Source organism: Sander vitreus, chromosome 1 (assembly GCF_031162955.1).
Source record: "Sander vitreus isolate 19-12246 chromosome 1, sanVit1, whole genome shotgun sequence".
Lineage (NCBI taxonomy): Eukaryota > Metazoa > Chordata > Actinopteri > Perciformes > Percidae > Sander > Sander vitreus.
This window is the reverse complement of record NC_135855.1, coordinates 27,307,855-27,317,966: the sequence shown is the minus strand read 5'-3', so window position 1 is coordinate 27,317,966 and position 10,112 is coordinate 27,307,855. Positions and strand designations below refer to the sequence as shown.

The 10,112-nt window shown below is 38.6% G+C and overlaps 2 protein-coding genes across 6 annotated transcripts in view; one reads left to right on the top strand and one right to left on the bottom strand.

Annotated features, from left to right (window-relative positions):
* Positions 1–4,857, bottom strand: part of hnrnph3 (heterogeneous nuclear ribonucleoprotein H3 (2H9)) — a 13,492-nt gene extending 8,635 nt beyond the window's left edge. The window contains exons 1-5 of one of the 4 annotated variants that reach the window (XM_078250840.1): positions 4,769–4,857; positions 3,342–3,434; positions 2,653–2,808; positions 2,156–2,344; positions 1–2 (exon numbers count right to left, since the gene is read on the bottom strand). The exon at positions 1–2 is cut by the window's left edge and continues 137 nt beyond it. In XM_078250840.1, the coding sequence (XP_078106966.1) occupies positions 1–2; positions 2,156–2,344; positions 2,653–2,808; positions 3,342–3,429 (435 nt within the window). In that variant the 5' untranslated portion in view covers positions 3,430–3,434; positions 4,769–4,857. Of the gene's footprint in view, positions 3–2,155; positions 2,345–2,652; positions 2,809–3,341; positions 3,435–4,010; positions 4,091–4,307; positions 4,397–4,768 lie in introns of those variants that run through there. The other 3 variants (XM_078250869.1, XM_078250849.1, XM_078250858.1) reach the window with 3 other exon arrangements.
* On the top strand, positions 4,696–9,641 carry pbld (phenazine biosynthesis like protein domain containing). 2 transcript variants are annotated; one of them, XM_078250881.1, is made up of 10 exons: positions 4,696–4,845; positions 5,923–6,022; positions 7,380–7,478; positions 7,820–7,929; positions 8,159–8,188; positions 8,339–8,427; positions 8,579–8,670; positions 8,929–9,012; positions 9,263–9,325; positions 9,509–9,641. In XM_078250881.1, exons 1-10 carry the CDS (start codon positions 4,741–4,743, stop codon positions 9,634–9,636), a joined length of 900 nt encoding a protein of 299 aa, XP_078107007.1. In that variant the 5' UTR covers positions 4,696–4,740; the 3' UTR covers positions 9,637–9,641. The 2 variants fall into 2 exon arrangements, with proteins under 2 accessions (XP_078107007.1, XP_078107017.1); XM_078250891.1 differs by lacking the exon at positions 4,696–4,845 and adding an exon at positions 5,313–5,686.
* The last annotated feature ends 471 nt before the right edge of the window (positions 9,642–10,112 follow it).

Below are 10,112 nucleotides of genomic sequence, written 5' to 3'. Positions count from 1 at the left end.
CCCTTCAACCCAAGCACACATAAATACATAGGTCGGTAGGTAGACTGATAGATGTATAGAATAGAAAGAACAACACCCACTGCATCACTGGAGCTTTCAGGATTAATAAATATCAGCTGTAGTATCTGATAAGACTGCATTAACAAAGGGACCTCTGAATGAATGTATGAAATGTATTTACACAAGGTGCCCAGCAAGGCGATTAAACAAATACTGGCCTGGAGTCAGCAGCTATAAAATTAAAGTGGACACATACCAAAAAGGTTCTTACACTTAACTGAATTTAGTTCAACATCATTAATTATTAGTGTTGATCCACACTGTCCCATAATAATTCTTAAGTGTTGACTATCTTAGATAAAGGCTGCCAGTGAGCATAATCACAATACTGACCCCAGATCAGCGTCATGGGACTGTCTCCTCTTAGCCAAACTAGCCCAGCCTATCTTTGAACCCCCTTTAGGAGGCATGATAGTAACATCATATAGAATATGCATGCTAAATAAATTGTTAGCTTTACACTAACATGATATGAGGCATACTAACATTTCATAGCAAGGACAAATTGGTAAACACAGTATGACTATACTACAAGAACAAACATACATACATACATACATAATAGTACATTAGGCCTTTGGGCCATGACACACAGACATGTTGACTGAATATAAGTCAAGTCAAATTAATACCACTTTATAATATGAGAGAAATCCAAAATGTGAAAAGATAGTGTTAAGTGTTGGAAAATCTGAAAATGTACTTTGAATGTTAGTGTTTTTTCGTATCCTTATGTCGTGGTGTGTAGTTCTGGTTTGATCAGTAAAGTGGAAAGCACTGTTCAAAGTGCAGTTAGCCGAGAATTTGAATTTGTCGTGATACAATCAAAGTCACATTTCCTAATTCCATGGTACTCTTTAAAAAAAGAGCTTCTAAATGTAAAGTTGGCCGTTGTTCCACTTTTGTACAAATATGAACTAGCCACCAGAATAATGTTAAAGACGCTATAGTCAGATAGAAATTCTACATATTGTGGCTTTATAGTCTACCTGGGCCTTTAGACTTGGAACAATGTAAGAAAGTGATAGTAGACATGTTCTTAGACTTTTAATTACAACTATTTCTTGGCCTTATTTAATGAAGCAGGGCTCCAGACTAACTTTTTACATTGGTTGCACTGGTGCGCCTAACTTTTTCATTTAGGTGCACCCAAAAGATTTCATAGCGCCTTTTGACGCTGCAGTAATACATTTTAAGCGTTATTAGATTATATCTAAAATGTTATTACCATATTTGTGATTGTTATATATGTGCATAATGCTACCAGAGAGATAGTGATGATCTCTTTAAGCCACTTTAACAGTTTTAATGTAAACATCCACAGGAAAATATGGCTTTAAAACAGAAAATGATGAAAAAATAAAACAGAAATAATAGGCTAAATAACACAGATTCCATAGTTAAGTCACTATAAATCCTGATTGAATCATATCATATTATTCACATGTGAATAATAGCTATTTAAATGTGTTGCATGTTTTATATTTGCTTAAACTAGACTTATTGGATTTCACCGGGCGCAGCTGATTGCAGCCACTCTAGACAATGCTTGTGATTCCACCAGCGTTTTAGAAGTGTCCCAGAAGGGGCTATCCGCGCTGCTCCGCTAAAAATACATGCCGTGTCTATTTTTGATGGAGCCCTAGCACGTTGCACAGAGCAGATCGAGCCGGGCAATAGACAGGAGGCGGAAGCACCGCAAAACGCCACAGAGCACCGCAAAGTGCATTTCTCTGCGGCAGTCAAGAAGCGATTCTGCTCCTCTAATCTTTTCTAAATCACACATAGAGCTGTCTGTCGGGCAGCGTTTCGCGGCACTTCTGCCCCCTCTCTGAACACAAATATTAACCAAGAGATAAGTGAAATGTATGCAGAGCTTTCAGTGCTTTTGTCTCATTTGATTGTCTTGCACTGCATGCTAAGATGCTCTTTTGCACAATTTAAAAGCTAGCTGCAGTTCTGTCAGCACCCTTACACTGTGATGTTTTACAATCAAGAAAAAAAACTACAGCGTGTCTGTAAAAACTATTCCTCAGATTAACATAAATGGTGTAATAGCAGTACAATTCAATAATAGTTACAAAAGTTTATATACCTGAGAAAAACTGAACAATCTCCTCCTTGCTGCAGCCAAAGGGAAGGCCTCTAAGTCGCAACATGGAGCCGCTGCAGCTGTCATAGTCAGCAGGGCCGCTACGTTTAAGCACCCAGTCCATCTCACTACGGTTCGACTTGAACACTGATTCAGACATACACACGCACACAAACATGTCAATGTCAAGATCTGAAAGGACAATTAAACTTAGAAAATTACAATTTTTTTCATTAGTTTGGTTTAAAGCTTCACACACACACACACACACACACACAAATGTATATTTGTATGGGGAATTCAATCTAGGTGAGCTAAGACACAAACTTTTGCATGCACGGCAAACACAGAGACAGAGTAAACAAAAGAATATGTTGCGCTTTGACTGTGTTTTATCAGTAATGTTATATAATGCAGCAACTGTTCAAAGACAAAGTCGACACAGGTAAACACCCACTGGTCCATTAGTCTGTTGTGATTGTGATGGTTATATTGCTTACCCTCTATGTATCGGTGTCCCATGTATTTACGGTCCTTGGCGAGGGCATTCTTGAAATCCTCAGACATTTTCAGCTCAATAAAAGCCTCTCCACTAGGACGTCCTTCTTTGGAGTAGGTAAAGCACACTCCGTTTACTTTCCCAACGATGTCACAGTCTGTAAATAAGTAACATCGATTGAGATTTCCTTAAAAGGATGCCTACACAAACATTTCCTGTCATAAAGAAGAAAAAAAAAAAAACTCAGAATAAAGGGTACAACTAGATCCAATCTAATTTGAGCCATTTGGAGCTCAAGCAAGTGGAATCTAACAATATGCCATTATCTGATCCACTTGAGATCCTGACTGCTTTCTAACGGCTGGAGTCGTGTGAAATTTGGTTGGGAAACCCATGTCGTTTCTGTGTAACAAGACAGGTTGTAGGAGAGAGAGAAGACTATTGGACGGTCACATAAAATGTCTATGAGGCCAGTTAGATTCCACTTATGCAAACAATGAAAAAAAAGTTTTGTAGCAGATTTCAATTGCATAGCTGAGCAGACTGGTTTTGCAGTGCAGCCCTTAAGTCACAAAGGAAAATAGTTGTGTTTATTGTTCTAGATATCAATCACACTGATCATGCCTTAAGCTGTAAAGACGTGTGTGTGTGTGTGTGTGTGTGTGTGTGTGTGTGTGTGTGTGTTCTCACCAGAGAAAAAACTGGCAACCTCTTCCTGCGTGCAGGACCAGGGTAGTCCTCTGATCCGAACCACATAACCCTCTTCATTCAAAGACATCCTCACTGCCAAAGAGAGCACAACATAGCAGCCCCATATTACATTACTGTGTCAATAATACTTTTATTAAATACAGACACTTGGAAAAGACCAGGTCACACAGTCATCATTAAATAACGCTGTGCTTCCAGTATCCGCTGACCCCCTAACAATCCTCAGTGTGTGGAGTCCCTGGGCGCAAGGTCTAAATTAAGGACAGTACAATTCTGAGCATTATCTGCGCAGATTGCTTTAATAAATAAATACGTTAAACAACCTGCTTTAAAATGTCTTTATAGATTATTAAAGCCACATGTTGCTTCTACTTCTATTTGTACAGTACATTATAACCAGAACAGAAGTATTCAACTGTGAAATATGTGCATATCCTCAATGTAATAATGCATTGCACAACGTCCTTTCTGTAGGAAGCTGGTGTATTAAACAAGTTTGTAATCTGTATAAAACTAAACAATTACCAGAGACAAAAACGGTGTACCCGGAATTATAAACAGTATGCAATAACAAATACCCGGTAGGAAATCTATTCATTTAGCACCATTAAAGCTCGTTATTGTGGCTGTCACAACAGTTAAACTAACCTTTATTACTTCCTCCTTCCAACTGTCTCAAAGTGTAAAACCAAGAGCCTTGCTAGCTAACGTAACGCTAACCACAGTTAAACTTAAGACCTTTCCAAACATATCCAACATGACGTTATTTATTCTGTAGTAAAGTTACTTCTTTGAAGGTCGCCACAGGATAATATTTGTCAGCCTGGATTCTGGGTTCTCTAATGATGCAAATGTTCCTCTGCTGTCAGGATGACTGGCTAATGTTAGCTTGATAACATTAACGTTAGCAAGCTGGTTTCACACCACCGCGGAGCAATCGCCTACCTGCAAGATCGTTCCCCTAAAAGAAAGCGGTTTTTTTTTTTTAAAAGTGGTTCCTGCCCGTCGGTTACCGTCAGAGGTTCTGCACGGTGATCTCTGGGTATGGCAAGTATAGCAAAATATGTGCGCGTTAACGTGGGCGGCAACCGCTTCATACCCCTACAGCCGTGATCAAAACCGCTTTCCCTCTGCCGCCTTGCTCTCATTTAAATGACTGGAGACGGCGAGTTACCGCGCGGCGGTGAAATTTCCTTTACAGCTAACGTTAAGGCTAACAGCTAAGGGCTAACGTTAACAGCTAAGGCTAACGTTAACTGTAGGACACCGACAGCGGTCAAACGTACAGGGCAGACTAGTTCAATTCCCAACGGTCGTACGATGTCAGTGGTCATCAAAATATATCCCCAGACCAAAATATGTCAGACGTCAGTGACAAATGTCTGAAAACGATGAAATTATCTCACAGTCGTCTCCCGTCCCCAGTCTCCTGCTCCTGTCCCGAGCCTCAGGTGTCACTAACCTTATCAACAAACCCGATCAGGTACGTTGTCGCGAGACTTGGACACGTTTAAAAAAAAAAAAAAATGGTATACGTTGTTATTAATAGTATTGGTATTATTATTAATAATAAATAAAAGTGTTATAGGAAGAGGGGTTATGTTATTTCTGAAAGTTCTATCAAGATTGCTTGTTAACAGGCTGTGTGCGTTTATAAACCCCGAGGGGGTAATGGAATGTATTTAATTTTTGTATGCCCGTTCAGTAATTCATTTATTGATACCTCTTGTTGCACTCAGGCAGGCATGCACACTGTGGATGTTAAACAGTACTGTATAGTGCCTGCACTGTGAAAAAAACTAAAATCAGCATGCTGATTATTTAGGTATGATAATCTACAAAAGCATAAATCATACATTGTAAGGAAAACGTATACCCCAAAAAGTAGGCTAGATTATTTTTCATCGAAAGGCACATTTGAACTGTTATGACCGCAGTTAATTCATTAAATGTTTGTAGCCTGTGAGTGAGCAGAGATTATAGGTCTATTAGCCTACATGACAATAACGAACTCGTTTCCGAGTTCCGACACTAGACAAAGCGTCTAAACACTATAGTCATGCCTCTGGAAACATAGGTTGAAAATCTGGCAACCAGAGGTGACACTGAGGGGCGTCTGCTGAAACCAAACAGACGGGGTATAAAGTCCATCAACAGCAGCGGATCGACTGTGTAAAACTTCACCGTCCTCACTGTGACTGTTTTAGTTTCAAGCCATTTTCATATTTCGTCTATTCATAATGGAGATTCCAGTATTTACTCTAGACGCCTTCACAAATTTACCGTTCAAGGGAAACCCTGCGGCTATTTGTCCACTTATGCATGTGAGTAAAAGACACTTCAAATTGTGTATTTGGTTTGTTCAAGGATCACGACAGCTCCTTGTAACATTTATTGATCAACTGGACATTTTCAGTCAGCAAAGTTCACAAGTTTTAGTTGTTCATAATAGGTTACATAATTACACAATTTGTTGTAAAATATATATATATTTTTTAATCTATGCATGTATGTGCATTTCTCAGTGTCACAACAAAATATTTATATTGTGTTTTAAAAGGAACTGAGTGATTATTTGTACCAGAGGATAGCAGCAGAGATGAACCTGTCAGAAACAGCTTTCATCACCAGGATCAATCCCTCTGACAATTTTACCACAGGTAATATCAGATCATATATTACCATTACATAATTTATTATTGATCATAGCTATCAGTTTCTTGTCAGATGCATTCAACAGAAATGCACCAGTCTGGGACAGGTTAGCATTTTATTACAATAATTACCCCAATGTTTCAAACAATCCTTGCCCAATGTACAACTTCGTTATTGAGGCTGTTGCAAGCAATAAAGACGTAAATACCTGCTAGTGGCCAATGAAATGGAGCCTCAATGTTAATCATATTGTGCAAAGTTAATTTCATGGTAATGTGCTCGTTCCAACTGGCTTGATAATATAATGTATAATATATGCTAAATGGGCACAACGTAGCTGTAAGTGCAGTACATAAATCACAACAAACACAGAACTCATGGAATAAAAAAAGCACAAACAATTTTACCTTCAGAGGAAAGTGCAGATTTTAATTGTAAAAAAAAAAAAAAAAAGTATGGACAACTCTCACTTAACGATTATGCCTTCACTGTTTAGGATCTATTTGGAAAATCCAGGCACACTGATGAGAAACAAACAGATTAACGGATTACATTGATATACCACTAACTTAAGCAGTTGTTTTGATAAAGTCATAATATACATGCTAATCATTGCAGAAAACTAAGTGGCTATAAGGAACAAAAGGTAGAATGACAAGTCAGACATTGTTTAAGACATTTTGGTTGCAGATAAAAAGACAGCTGTGAACCTCTGTGCATGTTACTGAGCTCACTTTTCTTCTTTGTGTTCAATAAAAAAACACCTGTCCTCAGCAGTCTGACAGGCAACAACACACAGCTAAGACTTGCATTGTTGGGAATGGGAAGAACAATGCAATGAGCGGTCAGTTAAAAATGCAGCATGTAGTTACTCAGTTTCACAACTGGTAGCCTACAACTGCACAGAAAGGAATGCCAGTTTTCATTCACGCACAGCTTACAAATCTCTTGAATGAATGTAAATATTTCCACTAAAGTAACCATAGTAGAACTCCAATAGGTCTCAGACTTTAATTAACGTCATACTGTATATGCACCTCAAGTAGATTTGTTTTTAAGATTCATTTTCCCAGCGGGATATTTGTTTTCACAGCCAGTACACAGAAAAATATAGATATACACATCACTATACACATCTTCATGTATACATTCCTTGATTCAATACATTAAATTCATTGGTGGATATGTACAAACATCCCTTTATAGGGTGACATTTTGCTAAATTTTAAGCAAATAATTTATTCCCTCAATGTTTTAGATAAGTTGCTGTGTTCAATGGTAGACTCTGTGGATGATTATGTGTAGGCTTCATGTTAAAGTTCGATGTGTGTTAAAGCACCTTTCTGACAATGTGATTAAAAGGATCAAGGTTCCGACTTCGATGGTTTACACCAACCAATGAAGTGAATCTGTGTGGTCATGCCACTCTGGCCTCTGCAGCAGTGCTGTTCAAGTATAAGCGTAAGTTACAAAACAAACACACATGAACAGCATATCAAGGTTATTTCCAGTTAAAATCCAGTTAATGCATTGGCTTGCTTTGGAACTAAAGAAAAGACAAACACAGAAATCCATAAAGTTTAACTGGGAGGCATTTTGAAATACTTTTGTAATGATTTACCTGACAATAACAAAGCTGTCCATATTGTAATACTGTTCCATGTAAATACACGGTGCAGCTAAATACAAGAAAGGACAAAGTATTGTTAGCCAACGAAACCCATATCTGTCAGTAAACCAAGTTCATCAGATAGCCTGTGAGCATAATGTGCTATGTGTATATATATATATATTCACGTTAGAGAATGAGAATCCCAAACTGGTGTTTGAGACCAGGAGTGGAGATCTGGCTGTCACCCAGCAGGGGGAAGGGTACATCATGGACTTTCCTCTCAACCCACCAACCCAGGAGGTACAGTATGTGGTCAGATAAACACAAGGATAATACAATTACAGGTTCAATTATGTCTCAAAAAACATGAAATGTTAAGATTCAGCTGTAGCTGGATTAGCAGAACTCAAACATTCTGCATTCCAAGGTTTTCCAAAAGAAAGTTGTTTAGTAACTTTGCAAAGTATTTGAAAAGACAACACAATGCTATTCTTCTAACGGTTTGTTTTCTAAAATTTGTTTTTTTCAGGATGCCAATGAGTTCAGAGACATCATCAAGGTTAGTAAGACACCTGTCAGCAAGACAACATGTTTTACAGTACACTTCTGCTTTACTGTCTATATGTGTAGTAGTATGCCAGTGCGATTGCATTCCTGTGTTTGTGTGTGGATGATTAACGGTGTCTCTGCTTCTGCATGTGGGATACAGGCTGCGGTTGGAAACCACCCGATCCAGGATGTATATCTGAGCTCCAACACGAAGAAACTGCTGGTTCGACTGGCTGACAGCTGTGACAGGTTACAATCAAAACGCACATATGCACATGCACGTACACAGTCTAATAGTTATTCATCTTCACAAACGGGCAGTGTGTCCTAAATCTCTCACTTGTGTCTCACCATGTTTGTTTGTGACCCTGCTTATGTACTGCATGTGTCTTTTCTGCAGGTCAGTGCTAACCAGTCTGAAAGTTGATCCTGTTGCTCTTCAGAGCAGTGAGACGAGTGGAAGAGTCAAAGGAGTAATCATCACCATGAAAGGTAACAGGAGCTAAGGGATATTGTTGGACAGTTTCATGACCTGTTGGGCCGGACCACATGCAGTAATTTCAAAATGTACAGTGGTACCAAAGTTAAGACATGCATAGTCTTTTAAGTAATAAATTGCAATGCTAAAACCTTTATTAGTTAGACTTTATTAGTGTGTCTATATGTTGCATTTAAATGCCCATTGGAGGTTTTTGCCTATTAGCCAACAAATATGACATGTTAATCAAATTGTTCTTTATCTGCCAATAGGATCCCCAGACTGTCAGCCAGGATACGACTTCTACTCCAGATTCTTTGCTCCATGGAATGGCATCCCTGAGGATCCAGTCACTGGTAGACTACTTCTACTAGCCCTACTAACACAGACAGTCTTTGTTGGGTTACAGTGTGTGTAATATGTTGCAAAAAAGTACTTTCTGATAATTAAGTAATCCTACACATTTGTATACAAGCAGCAAGTACTGGCAAAAATACAAAATCGTGCAATGTACAATGTCAGATGTCTAGCACCCACGCAGTATAGTTGGTAAATGTTCAATGTGTCTTATGAAATGTAAATTTCTTATGCCTTGTGTCCCTGCAGGTTCTGCCCACACTGTGCTGGGTAGCTACTGGTCTAAGAAACTAGGAAAGAAGAAAATGCTGGGTAATTTAACTAACTCCACATTAACATTTGATTTGATCAGCAACGTGTCAAACTCTAAACCAGTGCAATTTTTACAAACAATGTGTCATTAACTTGATAACAGGTGTCGTTTTCTGACTATAAACAGTTCATTACTACTGAGCTGAACCATACTGCCACTCATTATCCCGTGTGTTTGTGTAGCTTACCAGTGCTCCAGTCGAGGCGGGGAGCTGGAACTAGAAGTGAGAGACGACGGAAGAATCAACATATCTGGACAGGCCGTCACTGTGCTGCAGGGAACAATCACACTATTGCCACATGCAAACTAAGAGGGTTGGGGATGATAGGACAGCCATTACGGATGGTTAGAGATGGTTTAAATAAAAAAGATAAATGGATTATTGTCCAGACTGGTCAATCTAATACTGAAACATCACTCAGCATGCTAACATACTACAGGATGGAAAGAACATCTCAAGCTTTGATAGTATTTATATTATTTATTCACAAAACTGACGCAAAAAAATCACATAAAAAATTAAAAACTAAATACAGAGACAAGACATGAATTAGAGGTTGTGTTGGAGGTCAAACAGATCAAAGGTGGAATCATCGTTAGCTTTGTGACGTTATACAACCTGCTCTAATCACAGTAATGAAAAACTAAATCATTAGTTAAATTATCACAGTTCAATAATTGTGGTTTCCTACAAATTCCTAGAGTTTTCACTGGTTCTCATGATACCAAGTAGTTTCCTTTGTAATCATTCTGTCTCCGTACAGCTTTAGGTTTGCTCGTATTCTG